Source organism: Haliaeetus albicilla, chromosome 26 (assembly GCF_947461875.1).
Source record: "Haliaeetus albicilla chromosome 26, bHalAlb1.1, whole genome shotgun sequence".
NCBI lineage: Eukaryota > Metazoa > Chordata > Aves > Accipitriformes > Accipitridae > Haliaeetus > Haliaeetus albicilla.
The window spans coordinates 2,946,708-2,968,079 of NC_091508.1; the positions used below are offsets into that span (position 1 = coordinate 2,946,708).

The following is a 21,372-nucleotide window of genomic DNA, read 5'->3' on the forward strand; positions in this document are numbered from 1 at the left end:
CGGTTTTGTGCCACGGTCACTGGGGGAGCAGGGGACCCGTGAGCTAAGGGATGCAGGGTGTCCTCGACAGACAGCCCGCACCTAAGGGATGGGTTCAGCCCACGCCACTGGGCTCGGGAGCATCTGAAACAGTGCCAGGAGATTTTGGGCAGCCAGGCAAGAACAAGGCAGAGTCACCCCTTCTCCCAGGACCGCTGCGGGACTCTGGTCCCTGTCCCTTTCTGGCCATCTGTTTGTGCAGGAACAGTTTGGAAACTTACCCTGAATTAATCACAGGAATGAAGTTAACGTGGATCAATTAAACTGGATCAAATCTTTTTAACTTGCCCATTTCCTAAGTAAATTATCAAAAAGAACCCTCAAAGGCCATTTAAAATCTGACTGAATGGAGTTCAACTAATCTACTTTAAATGATAGTTTGGGTGAATTTGTGCTGGTTCCCATAGGTAAACAAGCCAAAAGTCTTGGGAAAAGATGCAGCCTGCCCTGAAAGGTGCAAACCAGCAGCACTGTCTCTCTGAACCAGCAACCCACCAGGTACATTAGTGTCAATCTCTCCTCATCTACAAGAGCATCAGATGTAAAGCCAGAGGTAAAATGACAAACTGGACATTCTAGCGCATGCAAAGAGGAATGGGATACGCAAATGATGTAAACTACCGCAGGATGGGAAAAACACGTAAAAATACACAGAAGACTTGCAGAGATGAGGGAAAAAGTGTTTTGGCTGCCCTGGGGCCAGAAAGGGCAGGTGGGATGTCCCAGCCCAGTCCGTCCTGTGTTGTTGCGAGGTGCCCCCAGCACCCAGAGATACCCAGTCCCGCAGAGATGCTCTCGCAGGGCTGGGGTTGCCCCTGTGCCTGGAGGACCTTGCTGGGTGCTCGCGGGAGGAGACGTGAAGCTGTGGGCATGCAAACGTGAGGGCCTGTTTGATTCTGCTCGGCATTTCATGTGGATTATGGTGATCCCTGACACTCTGCAAATAATGAGGCTGCATGGGATATCAAAGCAAATTAAAGTGAGACCGCAGACACGGCGGCTGCCTTTGACGAGCCTCCCGCCTTTTTTTATAAATATATTTAAACACTGCCTCTGCCAAAACAAGCTTTGATCTCCCAAGGAAAGGGGCCAGAACCTTTCACTGCTTGCCTGACTTACAACTTTTAATTACTTTGCTAAGTGTGAACTCTCCTCTCAAAGCTCTGTTACACTCATGAGGCAGGGCTGCACTCAGATCTTGGATTATTCATCCTCCTTCCTCCCCCTCATCATCACTTCTTTGTGGCCTTGCACTCCAAAGGCCAGACCTAGCTCTGATTTATGCCATTGCAAACCAGGAGTTACGCAGGATTTGCAGCACAAATACTGCGACCTTCTCTGGCCTCAGAGGACAGATCAGGTAGTAGCTGTTTTGGGGCAAAGCCTTGGCATAGATAGGAGCTGTTGCTGAATGCCACCAGCTCTTATCAAAGCAAATGGGAGACACCAAGACCTCATACCTCTGAAAATCTGGAGTATGGAGAGGAATGGGTGACTGGGGAAGCCCAGGAGGAAAGGAAGGAGCCTCTCTGCCTTCAGCCTTAATGTGAGGCTGGAGCAGCCATGGAGAAGGTTCTTCATCTCTGAGGATGAGGAGATGGTGCTGGCCTTTCTCAAGGACATCAGATACTGCGCAGAGCCCAGCTTGGGCTCTCCTTAACCCAGGGGCTTTCGTCTGAGCAGCCGCCGTGGCTGAGGACAGGCTGTGCTGCCCAGGGGAGGGATGCACGGCAGGGTGGGGGGGCATCGGACGCCCCGAGGCAGGCTGCAAGAAAATTAGGCTCTGACCACAGGCACCCCCTTTCCCTCCCTGCACTGTCAGACTCCGCCAAGGTGACATTGCCTGTGACGGGATGTGTCCAGGCTGGAAAGCTGTTTGCTTTTCCATTTGCCAGCTCTGCTTCTCTCAGACCTTATTTTATCAGCCTCTGTGGGTGAAGTCATGAGAATTACCGGACGGAGAGGACAGAGCTGGGGATTTCCCACCGGATCACCGACAGACGAGGCAGGGCTCTACCCACGAGAAGGCCTTGCCGTGTCCTGTTGCCAGAGCCAGAGCAGCTCTGCACATGTTCTGGGAGCATTTCACGAGAAGGTCTTCTGGCCTCTGCATCACCCTCCTCCCCAAGGACAGGCGGAGGCACTCGCAGCCCCCAAAGTGCAGGATTTGCAGACTGCCGTGACCTGTGAATGCTGATAACCTGTGATTTCTGATGCTGGAGGGAAAATAAAAACTGCAAGCAATTCCCTGAGGAGCTCTGTGAGGTGATGAAAGAAAAGATGATGTGCTGATCTCTGCTGTGATTAGCACTCTTTTCTGGAGCCAGTGATCACAGTCCCTGAACTGTCACAGGTCATCTGCTCACCAGGAGAGAACAGAGCACTGCAGGCAAGCCTGCCTGCCCTGCAGACGGCCGAGAGAGCCCCAGGGCCACGTTCAGAGATCCCGAGCAAGGAAGGTGAAACCTGAAGCAAAGCTCTTTCATGGGGAAGAGAAGCAGCACAAGAGTGACTGCCACGGCTCTAGTCTCAGCTCCGCTACCAGCTTTCTGCACAACTGTAGCAAAGTCGTTTTGCCCCTCTGCACTTTGATTTCTCCATCCGTAAAAGGGAGGAGACCAACACCTCCGAGAGAACTAAAGTCAGAGCCCTCTCTGCACCAGGCAGCTCCCCAAGGTCCAAACCTCACCACCAAACCCTGCAGGAGAGCAACTTGCACGCAAACCCCCTTCTCATCCCCTCCAGCACCACCAAAACGATCCCGTCCCCTTACACATCTGAAGCATCACACTCCCACGCCGTACCCCAATGCCTCATCACCCCGGGGTGCTGGGGGTCCTGCCCCCCCCCCCAGCTCTGCCCCTCGGCACTGATGCCTCCAGCTTCCCTTTGCTGAGCCCCCGCCAAGTCCTCTTGGCACAGGGATGTGGGCAAATAGCTCCCAGCCAGGAGTGGTTTATTAAACAGCCGAAGAGATGCCTCAGACAAATGCGGCTGTCAAGGCTCTTCATAAACAACAGCCGCAGCCTGCAGGAGACGGAGATTAAGGGCACTGTGGAGGTGACTTCTCGGGCTTGTTTACAATCCCCAAGGGAAACTTAATCAAGAGATCTCGGGCAGGAGGGAGCAGGATCCGGGTGGTGGGTATGGCAGGGGCAGCGCGTTTTGCCTGTGCTGCGTGGGAGGGGGCTCCGGTGCAAACTGGGAACCGTGCGGTGGGGAGCAGGGGGGGCAGCTGGGAGGGAAAGCTGCGGCAAGGGGCCAGGACGTGCCGTGTCCACGCAGGGAGGGAGGTCTCGACCGGTGGGGGCTGGCACTGGGGCAACCCCTGGCAACACACAAGGAGCCATACCCCACGGGGTGGTGTGGCAGACCCCGAGTCCCTGCTGCATTCCCGGGTGATCCTACCACGTCACGGTCTAGTACTGGTCCAACCTCTCCCCACAGGGTCGGGAACATCCTCAGTCCTGGCCCCAGGCTCGGTCCACTTTGCTCTTATTCTTTCCTGGCTACCTTAGGAGCGAGACCAAAAGCCGGAGTGGGGGGCATAGGCAGATGCTGCGTGCACTGGTTTGCCATTCAAGGGCAAAGGAAGAACCGTGACCGACGCTTCATTAAAGCAGAAGAATGGGGAAATCGCCTCTCCAACAAAGCCTCGGTTTGCACGGCGGAGATAACGAGCCGAGGCTCAGACATCCCAGAGCAGAAGTCCCCCAAGGAAGGCAACAGCAGGAGCAGCTGTCAGCGCCCAGGACTTTCTTAGCCTTGCACCATTTCATCCCCGCAGCTTCTGCACATCTAATTAAGGGCTCAAATCTAATTATAGCCCTCGCTGCTTGCTAGGGTGGGAGGGGAGGGGTGTGTGTATAGGAGCGGGGAAGGAGGCCATGAAGGGATGCTGTTCAGGGCAGCCTGGGTGTCTGGAGGGATAAAGAAGAGCGTCAGGAGCTGCAGGAGTGAGGAAAGCCAGCTCTAAATTAGGTTACTGCATCTCTTCTTTCAAGCAGGTTAGCTGGCAGAGAGACGATCCCTCCCTGCTGGGGCAGATGCGAGTGCCAGGCAATTACATCACGGCCTCAGCCCCTGCTTGCAGCAAAAGTTTCTAGCAATTGTGGCTGCAGGGTGAGGGGAAAAAGAGCTTGAACGTGACCTGAGCGGAGCTGAGGGCACCGACACATGAACGGGCTGGCCTGTGGCAAAGCGAGTTGTTTTGGTAGGAGGCAGCAGCAAACGCATGACGTGATCGCCAGGAGCGGTTCAGCCTTGCACCCGCAGCAGTGAATTTACCCCCGGATGAATCAAGTCTAGCTTTATCAGGTTTCCAAGCGCCTGCCTGTCAGCGGCTCTGCCTGCTTGTCCGTGCACGGCTGTCTTGGCATGATCTGCTCTCGGTTTATGCCTCGAGCATTGCCTCTCCCTTGATATGCCCATAGCCAGAGACAGCAGAGCCTGCCCCAGCCTGCAGTGAGGCGGCTGCTCTGTTTGCAGAAGGGATGTGCCCTGTTCTGCTCATGGAGGTGTTAACCCTAAACCTCCCTGCTCCCTGGGACCTTGAAAACTGCACCCCAGGAGAAGGCTGTGGGTCCAGGAGCAAAAGGTGGTTCGGCGAGCCCCTGAACAGAGAGAGAAGCCCCTTTGGCTGGGTGGAAGCGTCAGCCCGGAGCCTTGGTGAGGGCTCAAACACCACTGTCACTTCGGGCAGGCAGGAGGAGATCCCACGCTTTCACACTCTCTACCTTAACCACAGATGTGTCATCCCTCTCCTTTTTGTGCAAATACCTTTCCCTCCTATAAGGCTTTCCTTATGCAAGTATAAATCTCTCTTCAGATCAGATTTAATGACAAGGTATTATTAGTCCTGCTGAATAGATGGGGAAAGCAACACAGACAAAGGGGCAGTAACTTTCCACACGTCAGCACACCCAGAAAAAGGCCGGGGGGCCTGGAGTGGAGATGCTTGCTGGCAGCGCTGACCCCAGATGCTCTCGACCGGCCCCAGCGCCGCGGTAGGGGCCCAGGGGCTCCTTACCTTCATTCCTTCTGTTGTTGAGCTGGTTGAACTGCTCCGTGAACTCTGTCAGCGACTCCTCGATGGTCTCCGTCCGAGGAACCGAGAGTGAAAACCTCCGCTTGAAGTTTTTCATCTTGTTCATTTTACCTCGTGCTGCGAGGGATGGCAGAGCCCTGCAGGGGAGAGAGCAGGTTGAGAGGGCTGGACGATGCACGGGATGGCCCCCCAGCCCTGGCAGCACCCCGACCCGAATTTCCCCTGCCGGGGATCTGCAGGGGTCCCTGGGAACATCCTCTTCTCCGAGGCACTGCTGCTGTGTCAGAGCAAAAGAGAAGCCACATGGTCACCAAGGGAATCGGGTTCCTCATGTCTTTAAGAGCTGACTGTGGTCAAGAGATGCAAGGAGCTTTTTCTGAGCTAGTTACCAGAGATGAGCCCAGGGCACACTGCATCGCAAGTACCAATACAGGCTGCGCCTTACCGCATCCTTGGAAACTCCAGGAATGCCTGGAACAGGGAAAAGCAGGGTAGAAATAAAAGGAAAGCAAGAAAGAGTAAACAGTGATGGTAAAGATTGAATACCACACTCTTCCCTGTACAAGGAGGCACCGCTCCCCTGGCAGTTTGGTCTCTGCTTTGCCCTTGCACGAAAGACTTTCTGAGCCAGCAGCAAAATTCTGAGTGGGGCCAGTACTGGCCGGGGGGATCCCCAAGAGCCACGGTCAGGGGAGATGCTTCAAGCTCACAGCTTGCTCACAAGCTCTTGAATGACTCATCCTGTACGGGCATTAGAATCGCCTTAGCCAGGGATCTGATTAAAGCAATAAAACCCTTAAATGAAGAAAACCCTCAAGGGGCACATGGCGAAGCATGCTGAGTCTGAGCAGCCACGCGAGCAGGCTGAAGGAGTTCGCTCTGGGCGTCTCGGAGCCACACGCCGCTTTGCCTTTCCTATTTCGGCTCTTGCCAGGCCTGTCTGTAGCTCAGCAGCGCAGCTGGGACCGGGCTGCGAGAGCCGTCTATGGATGGTTTGGACTTCAGCACCGGCCCCGCTGCACTCAGGTGTTATTCCTCCTGCCGAGCACGGACCAAGCAAACAGCCCAGGCTCCCTGTCCCCTGGACCTGCGGACATCAGTGTCTCACCCCCAACCAGCCACAGCTCTGCCCCTTCCAGTCCCAGGCCTGAGGAGGTTCGGGTCTGTCCCTCGCCCCTTCCCAATCTGATGATGCTCCTCCACCAGCCTTTATCGCCTCAACCCTGTCTGGCGGGGGATTTTCCATTAAATGCACTGGCCTCCTTTAATGCTACTCTCACCCACCCACCCAAGGGGGATCTTAAGGGAAAGATCATCCCTTGGTACCAAAGAGGCATCAAAAGCTACCCAGAGCGGTTCTTTCCTGCACCGACATCCCGCAACTTCTCCCGCAACCCTGGAGCAGGTCGGGCCCCCCCTTACTCCTGGCTCTCCCCACTCCTTCCCAGCCCCTCCACCCGGGGGCTTATCAGCACAAACCAACGGTGATCACATTCCAGACTGATGCGATCAGACACAGCATCCGGGAGCTAATGCATCGCGTCGCCAAGGCAACGGGAACCCTTGGGTTGACACGCCTGCATCTGAAAGCTTAAAAGATTATCCGTCAGCAATATAAACACTCTGTTTGGGTGCCTGCCACGCTCTGCTGTGAGGCACGGCACCCTGCTGTGGGTGCAATCCCCTGAAAATCCCTGGGATTCACCTGAATCCTGGGGACTCACCCCCCTCAACCATCCCCACTCGTCTCCCACCTTTAATGCTGCAAAACCCTAAAGCCGAAGGCTCGCCAGCGATGCTTGTGCACCTGGAATCAGGGCTGGGGTATTTGGCTGGGGGTGGGAAGGGAGACTGGAGGCTGCTTTGAGTTGCAAAGCGAGGCAGGAGGATGCTAGACACATCCACTTCAGGCTTCAGACATTTAAATGTTTTCTCAGCACTACAGAAACATGCTTTGACAACAAAGATGTTGGCGCTAGTGAACGCTGTGTTAACAAAGTCTCCATGCTGGTGCTTTCCTCGTGGCCAAGAATAAAGTCTCCAAGCAGTGCTGTTCCTTCTGAAGGGAAGGCAAAGCTTGACACTTACCTTGGAGACCATTTTCCCAGCCCATGGCTCTGATCTGGCTCCCTACCTTGCAAGCTAAGCAAGTTTTAATCCAGACACTGCTGGCGTGTGGAAATGCCGCTACTGTTGCAGGCACCCAAGGAACTAAACAGACTTGAAGTGTTTTGCTCCAGCTGTGCATGCTGCTGAAGTGGCACTAGTAAAAGCTGCAGAGGGTCCTGTGCTAGGCACCATTTTACTCCCATGCAGCAAACAGGAGCTGAGGGGAAATCCGGGATGCTCCCAGCAAGTACATCAGAGGCTCAAATAAAAGACAATCATTCCACATTAATGTTCAGATAAGCAAGTTTCCACACATCTCTGGTGAAGGTTACACTAACGAACTGCACTGGCAGCATCCCGAGTGATCCTTGCACGTGGCCGTAACACAGCAAGTGCAAGGACACACTTGCAGCAGCAAGTGCTGCAATTACCTGACTTCAAATCCACCCGAAGATACCAGGCTGCTTTCACTAGAAACTGGCAGGGAAGAGAGACAGAATTGCATGAGATTGCCCCTCACCAGCCCCCCAAGATGCTTAAATCACAGCTTGGAGAGGAAGGCTCTGTGTTTCAAGAGAGATTTAGCAATGCTGTGCACCCCTAACAGTGGATGAAAGGCTATCCAGCTCCTGGGTAACACACTTGCAGGACCAAGGAGGGCAGATCCCAACCCTGAGCACCATCCCCTTTCCTGCCCTTTTGGAAAGGGCACCCCACCTGGGACTGGGAGGGACTGGGCTGGAGGGCTGGGGGCTGCTGCAGAGCCGCTCAAGCCCCCCCGCGCCTGCCGTGCCCAAAGGACAGCAGTCACCCCGCTGCGCTGGGGACAAAGTCCCACCCTGGCAGGGAGTGAGTGGCATGGGATGCTCAAGACAGCAAGCCACACCGCAGGACCAGAAGGTCACGGGAAGGTGCTCAGCATGAGCTGCTGAGCAATTCCTGCTCTGACAATCCCCCACCGAGCCCATCCATAATGTCCCGAAGGGTCCCTGACTCCAGGACCGGGAAAGATACAGGGAACATAAAAGATCCATCTTCAGGTGAATGAGGAGGACGATGAGGGGAAGGAGTCTTTCCATCTCCCTCCCTGTCCACTCACCCTCCTCAAAAAGGTGCAAATGGTTTAGAAGGCAAACAGCTTTGCACTGACAAAAATCTGTGCTCCACAAATTCCAGTCCGAATCCTTCCCCCCCTTGCCACCTACCAGAGTGCCAGCAGCTACAGGCTGCTAAATATAAACGTCCTCGCAAAGGAAGCGGGGTGGGGGTAAAAATAGCACCGACATGGCTAGCTACCTCTCCTGCTATGCACAAGCCTGCCCTGTACTCATTATCTTTATGGCTCTGTGCAATTGTGGCTGTTTTTTCCAGCTAGACCTGGACCTACTTGGCATCTGGTGAGGGAGTTCACATTAAAGCGTTTGTCAGCTGGAATTTATGGGACTGTTCTTGTCCTCAGCCCTCCGCTCCTCCCAGAGAGGAATTTGTCCTGCCCCGAGTGGCCATTTGGATCCAGGTGCCCTAAAGCTGGGATTTGCTCCCCTCCTGCAAGCAGAGCATCCCGCGACCTGCATGCTAGAAGGCTGAAGCACATCGCATGGGGCAGGGAGTGGGGGGTCCCCGGAGGGCAGCCCCCCAGGGTGCGAGGGGCTTCGTCCACCCTCCGGCTGCATTTCTTTTAAGAGAAGGTATCCCCTTTTACAGCTGAACAGAGCAGCCCAGCCCTCTCCCACGGCATGGATTTCAAAGGAAGAATTGCTAGCGACTGCCTCTTGTTTTCCACCACGTTTCACAGTACTGGAGTAAAGGAAGCGGAGGCATTTATTGACTTTCTGAGAGAAAGTGACACTTGCTAAGCAAAGCAATGACATCACTTGTTTTACAGCCTCAAGGATCTCGAAGGGAATTACAGCAACCCCCAAACGGCAGTCACCTCTGGGATGGAAGACGCCGGCTGACTAACAACATGCAGAAACGTAACGTTGCATGGTAGGACACGACGGGTAGAAGCAGCAGTCTAAAATGGCAATAAGGAATTTAGGCATCAACAGGCAAAAATGAAATCACTCAAGTTGGAATTTGGCCAAGGAACAGGGATTAAAGCCAGCAGTGTGAATGATCTGCATTTACTGTAATGTAGTCAGAGACTAAATACTTGGCTAAAACACTTCAAAGAGCCCAAAGCTGAATCCTGTCAGGAAAGCTCATCACATGATCAAGACAAGATGTTAATGATTCTTTAAACACTGCATTCAAAGTCGTATTTGCTGCATTAGCAATAACTGCGCTCACTATTTTTCAGCGAACTATTCCCATAGGCACTGGGGCTGTGACTATCCACATGAATCTCTCTTGCATTTGTACAGCAAAACCCGCTGGCTCTCTGCTGTGGAATTCAAGGGGCAGGTATTTTAGGCACAGACAAGCCATCATCAGTGTATGAAACTGTCCCCTTTCTCCTTCAGCTTATTGCAGGGGCTTGGAAGCAAGGCTTTCAACCAACAACCACTTTATTGCTTTTCACAAATGATAAGTGGCTCCATTTTTTTCTACCATTTTAACAGACTCCTGCCCCCATTTCCCAGCTGAAAGGGTGGAAGGCTTGGAGGGAATAGTATGGGGGTTTTAAGCCTTTTTTTTTTTTTTTTTTTTTTATCCCTAGAGAGATTAACAGTTGTGTTTACAAGGCAAAATGAACAGTCCTACTCAGCAGTTACGGCTCATGCTTCTAGCTATTAGGTAGCATTGATTCACTCCTGCAAGTATCAGAGAAATGGTGAATTCTGCTCGTAGAGCCTTATTTGCTCTGCAAACACAGCTATCATGCAATGCTGAATGTGGCTACAGGGCTAAACAAACAGAGAATCGAGGCACCGGTTGAATACGTGCCCCTCCTCACATTGCAAGGCATGGAGACAAAAGTCAGACCCAACAAAAGCTCAGCAGCGTAGCCCATGTGCCCAGCAGCCCTCTCCGCCGGCCAGCAGCCGGTCTCTCTTCTGGCCAGCTGATGGGCTCCTTCCCAAGCTCCAGCACACAGAAGGGGCAGAGAAAAGTAGCATGAGCTGGCAAGACCGCTGTGCGCAGGTGATGGGAGAGATTTCGGCCTCTCCGTGGTGCACATTCCTGTGCAAACAGGAGCTCAGCACAAGCCGAATTCCTCCTCCACTCCCAAATTTCCTTGGCAGGGCCAGAGTCGGGTGCTCGGGAGGTGTACGGAGGGGGACAGGGAGAGATTTGGGGCTGTGCTGGGGAGTCAGAGGGAAATCACAGCATGCTGGGGATGACTCGAACATACAGCAGGGGCGATGCTGAATTTTCTGCAGCAGCTGGGAATCCTACTGCGGCAAGGTCAGAGGGGCAGGGAAGGATATTAGCCCCTGACCACCAAATGAACGTCTCCCCAGCTGCTCAGCTGTCGGCATGAAATCCTCCCCGGGGTAACAAGCTCCCAGCCGCTCCCTCCCCATGGCAGATGCTGCAAAGCACAGTCCGAGTGCCTGGGTAGATTAGTCCGATGGACAGAGGTTGCTCTGAGCTGCAGCGAGGACCGGCATGGCCCTGCAGAGCCGGGGCCAGATACTGCTCAGCCTTGGCGCTGGGCAGCGGACTGTGCCCATCAGACAGAGCGGTTTGCACGATTACTGTCCCCAAAAGGTGAGTGATGAGGAGAGAAAGCAAGGCGAGCTCTCCTCCCTCCACATTTGCCTCCCGCCGCTCAGCTCTGCTATTCAGGGGGCCTGACATTTCCCTCCTACACAGGGAGCAAAGCCAGGAGGTCAAAATCCCGCAGGGAAGGGAGTGCGATCAGTTCCTATTAATCTACAGGAGCCTTGTAGCAAACAGCAAGACCATCATCCCAGGGCAGCGACTGCGCTGGGCATGATTGAAAAGGGAACTTGGGGTCCCCGGGGAGTCAGTCCATCCGCACGTTGCAATTTTTTTTCCTCCTGTACTACTGGCTTCCATGATTACAACAAATGCAGTGCATCAGGAATGTGATTACGGCAGCCAGGAGATCGCTGCCCTTCCTTCTCACGTCTGCAGTTTGGAGGAGGCTTGGGAGGAAAAATGATCCTGTAGCAAATGCGCGAGACTGGCTTCCATGCCGGCTCTGACCCTCTTGGCATGCCTCGGTTTCCCCAGCTATAAATCAAGAATGACAAAGCATCCTTCCTCCCTTCCAGTTTATTTGCATTTTCCTCAGTTGTGAGACCCTTGCAGGAAGAAGCCTGGTTTGTGGGGTGTACAGAGCCCAGCACAGCAGGGTTTCTATCCCTCATTTGCAGCCTTGCAATTATGGCCATGGTAAGCTGTTGTTGAGACAACAACGCAGGCAGAGCACAAGCCCCATGGAGCACGTACAGATCTCAGAGACTCAAACAGACACGAAGATACCCTGGGAAGGGTGAATGCTATGGAAAACTTCCTCCAAGCCCAGCCTCTGGAGACTTTATAACCTGTACTTGATGCACGGGTGAGAGTGGGAAGGAAAGCCGTTTTGCTAGACGCACATTTCCACTCTCATTTATCCGAGTCCTGACAATGAGCCCAGTAACAAGAGCACACAAAGGAGGTTTGTTCTGCCTTTGTATATTTTGCCTTTCTCTGTGTCCACAGCCCTGTGCGGTGCAGTCAGCAGTTCTCACTTGGCTCTTCCATTCCCGGCTCTTTGTGAGATCAGGGCAGCTCCGAGGAAGGCATTAAAATGACGGTCATTATTCCAGCAGCCTCAAAACACTAGGCACTTATTCCTCAGCCGATGCTAACCTGAGAAAAGTGTCCAGTGTTCGGCTGGAAGAACAATAGGCTCCTAACAGTTTGTCCACCACAGACATCCCAGTCACGGGTGGGAGCTCAGTGCTCACATTGTCTGCTCTGCTGAGCCACCCTGAAGGTGGTCGTGTCAGTGTTTCTATGGTACGTTCATCGTCTTCAGGGGATGAGCGGTCCAGACTCGCAGCCGCTGTAGATCAGCAGATCCCCTGCTCCAACCCATCCATCGCTGCTGGTTTGCACTAGAATGGCAGGCAGCGGGAAATGAGTCTCAGCAAAAGTGCATGACTTTTCCCCCTGGAGCCCAACACAACTGCGTTCGGCTCCGAGACAGACGCTCCCTTTGATACTCGGTTTTGCTATGGCAGCTATCTAAGTTATTGAGACTTAATTTACGGTCGCTCAGGAGTTCAGGGCGTGTGTCCCACTGGCAGCGTTCACCGTGATGGCAGCACTGCCTTGCTCATACGGCAGGGCTAGACCGTGATGCAGGAGACCCGGGCTGTAACGCGACGCTTGGGAGCGAAGAGCTGTGCTGGGATTTACAGCTCAGGTATGCTCCCGCAGGTGCTGCTGATCAGCTGCATGATATTTAGCTGTTCTTTCCCCTTTTCCATGACTCACCTTCTCCTTTCATCCTGTTATTACACAACGGGCACGTCCTTCGCAACGAGCATCGCACTATGTGTATACCAAGCTCCTGGCACAGTGAGTAGCTACTGCAATATCAACACAAGTAATTACTGAAGAGGAACATCACCAGCAAAAGCCAGCCTGGTCCTTGCCTTTTATGACAATCAAACGATTATTGAATGACAATTAACTAACACAATCCAAGCTGCATCCGAGGCAGGTTGGCTCTTCCCTGCTACACCGCAGGGACCTCGCTGCGAAGCCTGCCTGCTCTTCACGAGCCCCTTGGAGACCTGATGCCCTGTGCTGCCCTCTCCCAGCATCACCTCCCCTTACCTGGCTGTCATGTCACACCCCAAAAGTGACAGAGGCTCCTGAATATGCAAGCACCACCAAGAAAGCGTCCACGGATCCTGCTGAATGAAAGACACTCCAGAAAGACAAACCAAGCACTGTCAGCCCCGCAGCTGGCAGCCAGCGTTCCCAGGTGGCTGGGAGAGACAGCGAAGAGGGTGCCAGCTTCCAGCTGCCAAAGAAAGTCATTCTCAGTAACACAAAGCCTCTTATTTTCTCTCCCAGGAGTGTTTAACCTGTGGCTGAGGCTGTCAGCATCTGCCCTTCCTTTATTGCTAGATGGGAAGGAGGATCCACGTTACGGGAGAAGATCCCTGGTGCAGGAGAGACCAAGTCCCACCAAGCCTCTCCCCCAACAATGTTCCCAGCACACCTGCAGCTCCATCCCGCTGGATGAAGCTGTGCAACGCTGTCATCCACACGCTTACACAGCATGGGGTATGTAGGGTCTGCTGCCTTCTTAATTGCTATTTTATTTCCTCCTTTTCCTTTTTTTTTTTTTTTTTTAATTAGAGCTTTCGTTCTTTCCCCAGCCCACACAGAGCTCCCAGAGCTGCAAGCTCATCTGCGATTGCCACGCAGACAAGAGCTCACGGAAAGCCAGGATTCGCTTTCCCTGCAGTGGTCAGGAGGAGCCAGGAGAGGTTCTCTCTCTCTCTTTTTAACAGAAAATACTGGAATTTTACTTCTGTGACCCCTGATTTCATCTTCCACCCAAGGCCTCTCTTTCTGGCATGTGAGAACATGGCTGAAAGGAAGGCAGCAGTGCAAAATGAGGACTGGGGGTCATTCATTTCTTCAGCTGCGATGTAGAAGGCAGATGCAGGAGTCGGCTTCGACCTGCTGCCCAGGGGTGTGATCACAGTTCAGCTGGCATCACGCTGCCTCAGCTCCGCAGGGACAGCTGAGCAGAGGGATCACACAGTCCTGCTGCCCGGGTCGCCTTTCTAAAAGCATTCCTAGGGAGGTATTTAAAGAAACAGAAGTTGCATCCTGTACACCCGATAGTCGCGCGGAATTTGTGAAATGCAGCTACCTCTGGTGCAAAGAAAAGGAGGGGGACAGCAACCAACGCACAACAAAAAGGTGAAGAGAAGAAATGAAAGCCAGATCCTCGTGAAAAGTCTTACCAGAGGGACCCTGGTATCAAAGGATCTTGACAGGACCGAATTTCCCAGAAAAACAGAAAACGGTTTTGATACAAACAGAAGCACAACATTTATAAGAAGCGGGACAACCACAAGCACTCAAAGCAATTAAGAGCTCGGCTCTTCGCCACACATTTTCTAGGAGACTAGAAATGCACAGAGCCCAGCTTGTCTTGCTCTACCCTGATAAACTGCACTTATAAAAGGGCTGAGACCTCTGCCAGTTACGCTCTACAGTCCGTAGGTATCTGGATTTCTATGCCACCCAGCCCTGGCAATGGGAGGAAGAGATGGAGACACTGTACAAACAGCTTCATACGGGATTAATGGTCCTTCCTCTCCCAGCAAGCTCCCAGCTCAGACCCAGCAGCTCCTTGGAGCTGACGCTGCCAGTAAACCAGCCCCCCCACCACCCTCGGACAGGTCTTTCTGCAGCAACAGGAAAAGAAATGAATGAAAGGGGCCGGTGTTCCTGACCTACTTCTCCCCACTCCAGCAGAGTTTACAGTACCAGCTACGGACTGGGTTTCTCCCCACGACTGTGCTCTGGAGCAGTGCTACCACTGTTTGGCATTAGGCACATAAAACCCTTTGCAGCAGGGTTTCAAATCTGTTTTATTTAAAGCTCTGGAATAGTCACATGGTAGTAAGGTAGTGAGCAAACACTGCAAGTCTACTTCCCTGCCAAGGATTGCACTAATCTGGTATTTAATCTTAAACCAGTTGTGCACCCATCCTTGGAGGGCTTTGCGCACGTGTGTGCATGTATTTCTGCCTCAGATGCGAGGGAAATGCAGCCACACAGGTAGGGAGCATGACGAGCCAACGCTTGAAGAATCAGGAGGAATTCAAAGCACAGCACAAACTGTAATTACTTTTGGCATCCCCATCTCCCCCATAATGGGAAGAGTAATGCCTCAATATCTTTTTTCGGGACCCTTCCTTATCACGATTACCGCAGTGGTGCTTAGAGCCCCAGCCGGGGGTGAGACGTGCAGGTGGGCATCCGTGTGATCTTTCTGGCTTGGCTTGGCTTCCCAGATCCAGAGCCCACACCTCATCCTCACGATGAGAGAAGGGATTGCTCAAGTCCTTGCTCCAGCTGGTGATAAGGGACTTCTGCTCTACTAAGCTCCTGTCAAGGCTGGAGGAAGGCAGGAGATTTAAAAAGCCTCCTGAGCCACGAGGTGGCTGCCAAGGATCCCAGTGCGATAAGAGCACTGTTTTGAGGCAGGGAACTTGGCAAGAGCTCCGTGTTGCTGCCTAGATGCCAGGCTTTGAGACACCCTTGCATCAGCAGGAACAGCCTCCAGGGATGGCTCTCCCTTGCCCCTGGCCCGTGCACTGCACCACCTTGAAAGCCGACAGCGCTTTGCCTGCCTTGGGGGGATGCATGACTGCTGCAAACTCTTAAAGCTGCTCCTGTACGGAAGGATTTCACCTGCTCTCCGGTCCCCCGTGCCCTCTCCCCTCTCCCCATTTCAACGTTCAAGTTTTTCTCCATAACCTGAAGGGAGCCAAGTGTCCCCACCATTCCTTCTCTGACTTCTCAGATCTCAGCGCTGATACCACCGCCAAGAACACTACACTCCTTATTTCTGCACATGAAGCATTTCCACTTTGCAAAGCGCCAGGGGTTGGGCAACACAGTGAAAACCAGACATTGTCTGGGCCACATGCAGGGAAGGAATCATGCAGAAACAAACACCAAAAGAGATTTTCACAGTAGTAAATGTCTCAGGGAACAGCTAGTGAAAGCAAATGAAGTGGATCCTCAAGTGGTCCTGCTCCGCTTAGGATTTGACTAGACATTAAATGAGGGCCTCCCCCAGATGTACAGCAGCTCCTCAGTTCTGGGGGTTGCCAACCAGCTTGGATGTGTGCCCATATAGCAAAACCTTCTCAGTCTTGCCTCCTCCACCAGCTTCCTTTGAAAAAGAGCTGGGAGAGCAGAAAGACAGGAGGCTGGGCTGAGATGCAGAGACGCTCCTTCCCCTTGGCTCCTCATCCTGCCATCCTCTGGTGTACCTCCCTCCCTCTGGGCAGCCCAGGACAGGGATGAGCTTGCAGATCACATTGTCCTGCTATGTCCGTGCTGTACCTCCTCTGCTCAGGAAGCTCTTTATCAGGTATTTTGCACCAGCAGCACCGTTTTCCTTAAACACAGGGATGCTACAAGGAGGCTGTGGGATTGCCCAAGAGCCCAGCCCAGGCTCTGTGATGGTGCAAGCTCTCCAGGATCCCAAACCTGGTGAGATGCTTCTTTCCAGAAAAACCTCTGTCCCTGAGAGAGCAGCACATGCTTGCAGGGCACCCTCAGCCATCCTTCTGCACTGCCTGGAGACACCTACCTCCCTAATATCCTCACCCACCACAGCTAAGCACTACCACGACTACGACATTTTCATGTTAAACCAAACATGGACACGTCTGGATACCAAACAGAGATATCCCAGATGAAACATGTATAAACAGATTAAGCATGCCTCAGTGCCTGTAAACCTCTGCTCACTTCCCTACGGAGGGCAACATTTCATGCATATCTGGGAACTCAGCAAGCACACGCTGTTTAGATAAACCTTGTTCCCTGTTAAACTGTAAATAACATCTGTTTCGCCAAGCCAAGCCCCAGCTCACTGCTCGGTGTCCTGAAAGTTGCAATGTCAGTCATGGGAACGGCAGACAAAGCAAGTCTATTTGGTGGGTTTTTAAACAAAGAATTTATCTCTCTTTTTTTTTTTTTTTTAGTTCATTTTCCCACTTCTGTCCTCACTCGCAACCCACCTCCCCCCTGCACTTTAAAAACTATGGCAACTCTCATTGCATACTGGTTGAGTCCCCTCCACAGCTGCCTGCAGCTCTGGTGTCCTTGACAAGCTAGATGGGTTTCTGCAGGAGCCTTGGAAACTGGGGGAGATAACAGAGCCCAGCATGAGATAAACAGAGTCAAAGAGAGTGAGGGAGAGCGATCTCTTGCAGGAAAACGCGTGGTTGGACTCACCAGTCCTTGGACACTGTTAGGAAGAGATAGGTGCTGGGCTGCAACACGCCCTTTTGTAAGACAACAGAAGCACATCTGGAAATAAAATTTCAAATACAGCCCCCTCACCCCCCCAAATCAAAACACAGACATATTTCCATGTGGTTTTCAGTAACAGGCCACAAGAGCGAAGGAGACTCAAAGCTCAGAAAGCGAGATGAAAAGGGACTACATCAAGCAGAGCTGTTCAAAGCTCACTTGGTTGTATTCAATTCTACTCCTCTCCTGCCTCGCAAGCTGATAAGCTGTATGCTTCATAGGAAACGCTCGAGATAAGAAAGGATTATAATCCTGAGACCCAAAGCGACGAGAGATTTGGCGTACATTCACGCAGCAGAGCATCAGCTGAGCTGAGGTGCCCCCCTCTCACCACCACACCAAATTCTTATCTGGTTTAATACTGGTGGGGTTGCTTGTACACACTGCAACTAACTGCACTTGCAACACTGCTATCATAGTGCGATTAGTTGCACAATTAATCGTTAATAAGAAGGGATTGAAAGGGATTAAGTACTTAAATAGAACACATGCTGCTAATGGTAATTTATAAAAACACGCCTTCTCCCTCAGATACTGTGTCATGTTTTCCTGGAATTAAAATGACTCAATCGGACCTTTTCTCTGCACCTCCTGCACAGAGGAAATACCTGTTTCCATCGCTGCGTAGCTGCAGCCGGGGTCAGAGAGGAATTCAACAGCGTGAGGGGCAGCTCTGCACATCCCAGCAGGAGGATCACGGTGGGAGGGAGGGATGTGAAGGTGGTACGGGGGGGTTGTGATGGTTCATTTAAAGGAGAGAGCAGTCTGGGGACACAGAGGCACTCTGCATTTTTGATTGTCTTTTGGACGAGACACAAAGCAACCCCTGGGTATGACCGAAAAGAGCATTAAAACCATTAGTTCTGCCTCCTCCTCAGACTCCCAGGCAGGTAATGTTGCTTCTCTGTCCCCCCCACACCAATTTACATTGCAAATGGTGTTTGCAAATTCCTGCCTAAAACCCAGATACTAGGAAGGCTGGTCCATCCGCAGCCTTTCTGGGACCCTTCCAAAGAGCTGAAACGGCTCTGAGACGCCTGGTCAATGCAAGGACGGGGGGGGGGGCCAAACTACCACTCCTGCAGCTTCAGGTCCCCGTGTCCCCATCTCCCTTCGGCCACAGGCACAGCAGCAGCTCTTCAAGCTGACAATGATTTGTGATGGCCCCGACAGCTCATCCTCCCCCACCTCAGACCCACGTCAGAGAAGTTTTCTGCCTTGAATCAAAAACCAAACCAGCGGAAAAACAAACCCCTTGGCTCCTCTGACCAGGGCAGTCTGAGGCATCCCTTAGAGGTTTCTTGCCTTGACCACACAAGCCTACAGTGAGACTTGGCCCTGCAGAGGTTTCCCCTGCACTGGGCAGCATTTCAGACTCCAGCTCTTCCTCGAAAAAGAAAATACGCCAGCTGACAGACTTAGGCAGCTCTGTTCAGCACACCCATCCCGAGCGGAGACCGACTCCATCGCATCCAGCGCAGGAGGTCCCGGCAGCCCGCGGCACTCCGGTGCGGCACTGCTGGCAGAGCAGCTCCCCGTCTGTGCCGAACCTGCTCCTGGGATAAAGAGAGGCTTTCAGCCTCCAGGGTTGCTAATTCACCTCCTCTGGCCAGTGCCATGCTCAGGAAACACACAATATCAATGCCTTTATTGTAGAGGCAGATCGCGAGGGCTGCAAAGGCTCGCCCCTAGATGTGGTCTTCTTCAAGCAGGACGGGGAACATTGGCAGACCTGCAAAAGAGGTCGTCCTCACAGCCACAGCCCGGGATGTAGCTGTTCCCTGTTCTGGACTAACACTGGCCTTCAGTCCCCTAATTGCAAACACGAAAAGCAAACAGTGCACGGAGGTATCCAGCCACAGGCTGACTTGTTACGTCCCTTCTGAGAGCCTGAGGGGCAGGGCTGCAAGGCAGATACCACCATGATGGGCAAAATACAAAGGACAGATAAGAAAAGGCTGGGATTTGTGAGATACGGTTTGTTCCCGACTGCCTATACTTCCTGTATCCTGTGGCACAGTGATTACTGTGCAGTAATTAGTTAATAATTACAAGCTGACCAACCCTCAGGAATATCTGTAGCAGAAGGAGCAACACATGCTTTAGGCTGAATGCAGATTTTCTTCACTGGTTCTCCCTTGCACTTAAATCACTGCTCCGATTTGAGGCAGGGAGAACAGATGTCAGAAAGGTTATTATGCCTACAGGAACACAGGAATGGTTCCTCGCCCTTCTGTAATCACTGTTTGTTCAAGGATGGCCAAGCATTTCACCAGTATCAACTGTACCTCAGCCCGGCTGTGAATTTGGCTATTATCCCCGCCACCGAGACGGGAAAAACAGAAGTGCAGAAATGGGATGGGACTCACCCAAGGTCAAATAGCAAGTCAACGGCACAGCCAGAAAAAGAGTCCAGGAGATCTGGCTCTGGATCCTACCTCCAAACCACTACTGCAGCACTGGTTTATTTGGTCTGTTGTTTATGGATCGCTGCTGCCCAGATCTACAGTAACAGGACTGGATCCCGAATTTCTGAAGCACACTCTCTACCAGGTCACTGGCGATGCTGGTACTGCAGAAATGAGTGAGTAGTTTCTAGTTCTCTGTGTTATCAGGGTGCCAGCAGAGGTGACACAAGCACACGTTACAGAAGAGAACGTACTAACAAAACTAGAGAGGATTTGTGACGCTCACAGCCTCAGCTGGTGGCAAAATTGCCATGTCTTGTGCTGCTGTGGGTCTACTGACTTCAGCAGAGCAATGCCGATTGACACCACTTGAGCATCTGGTGAAGTACGGCAGAAAGTAGAATTTAACCTACCAATATGGGCAGATGCAATAGGAAGATGCATTTTCTGGGTGAAAAGAGATCACTTCAGCTGCTGTCTTCAAACCAGATTTTTAAAGTCCAAAATAAGAAAAAAAAACCAAAGTGCTATTGAAGATCCCTGTAGGTCCCTGGCTGCACCTTTGGGTATCTATAGATCAGCAGCAACTGCTCCAGCACAGGCTCACCGCATAAGCTGCCAGTCTAAGAGGCTTTCCACCAAGTAATTCAAGTCATGCTAGAAGGCATACAACCAAGCTCCAGGTGATGTTCCACACTGGAATACAGAAAAACCCCAACACCGATGAATTTATATGCATGTGCATGTTCACAAGCGCAGAGTTAAGGCTCCCGTTCATAAACCTTGTCAGATTTAGCAACTAAAAAAAGATATGGCTTCAAGAGTGGGCAGTGCTGGGGAGAAGCGGGTGTGAGTGAGAAGTGACGGGGGGGAGTTGCAGCTAAATCTAACTGGGATCATGAATCACAACCCCTGAGTAACCAGCATATTAACACTTATCAAGTAACTAATAGACTGAGTAAAAATAAACTATTTAAATCAAAATAGAGAAATAGCAGAAATAAACGGAACGTTTGGAATGCTTCTGCTTCCCAAAAAAGGCACATTTTGATTTCTTCAGAGGTTTCAGTATTTATGGTCAGCTTCAACAGTCTCTCCTTTTTAATTTAGCAATTCAATTAAAAGCCACCAAAACAACAGCAGCACCCCATGGAACTGGTCAAATCCAGCCTCCCGCCCCATGCCAAAGCCCCCGGCTGGGGAAATTTGGGTTGTTCTAAAGGAAACAGCTGAGCACTTCAGAGGTTGGGGAAGAAAGAGAAGGAGGGGAAGAGGGTTTATGTAGAAGTCTTCAGTAATAAAAACATTACTGCATGGCAGGTCATGAGCAAAAGCTGAAAGGGTGCCCAAAAGACAAATAAAATTCATCTCACCCCAGACCACAGCGAGAGACGGGCTGTTAGCTACAGACCAGCATAAAACAGCACATGTCGGAGACAGTATTAGACCTCAGGTTTGAGATCCAGCGCCATCACTGATGGGACCTTGCTAACACCAGGAATGTGCTCCTTGCCTCAGTTTCCCACCTGATAAATGAAGAAGATACTACCAGCTCAAGGGTGGCGCGAGGGTGAATTGTTTGGGTGTAATTAACAAAATTTAAAAGTCACAAGATAATTGGATTGAATGCACCATTAATTGGCAATGAAGTGTCTTCATTAGCAGCGCCCTTCCTTCCAGGCACACACAGAAGCTGCGCGCTTTCCCTTCCAAGGCAAGGGCAGTAAACCCAACACCACCCCATCCTATTTTCTTCCTCCTCTACGCATCGCAAGCAGT

General features: G+C 52.1%; 1 protein-coding gene across 1 annotated transcript in view; it reads right to left on the reverse strand.

Annotated features, from left to right (window-relative positions):
- CDK18 (cyclin dependent kinase 18) overlaps window positions 1–21,372 on the reverse strand; it is a 39,321-nt gene that overhangs the window by 13,088 nt on the left and 4,861 nt on the right. The window contains exon 2 of the mRNA XM_069772070.1: window positions 5,069–5,223. Coding sequence (XP_069628171.1) covers window positions 5,069–5,192 — 124 coding nt within the window. The 5' untranslated portion in view covers window positions 5,193–5,223. The remainder of the gene's footprint in view (window positions 1–5,068; window positions 5,224–21,372) is intronic.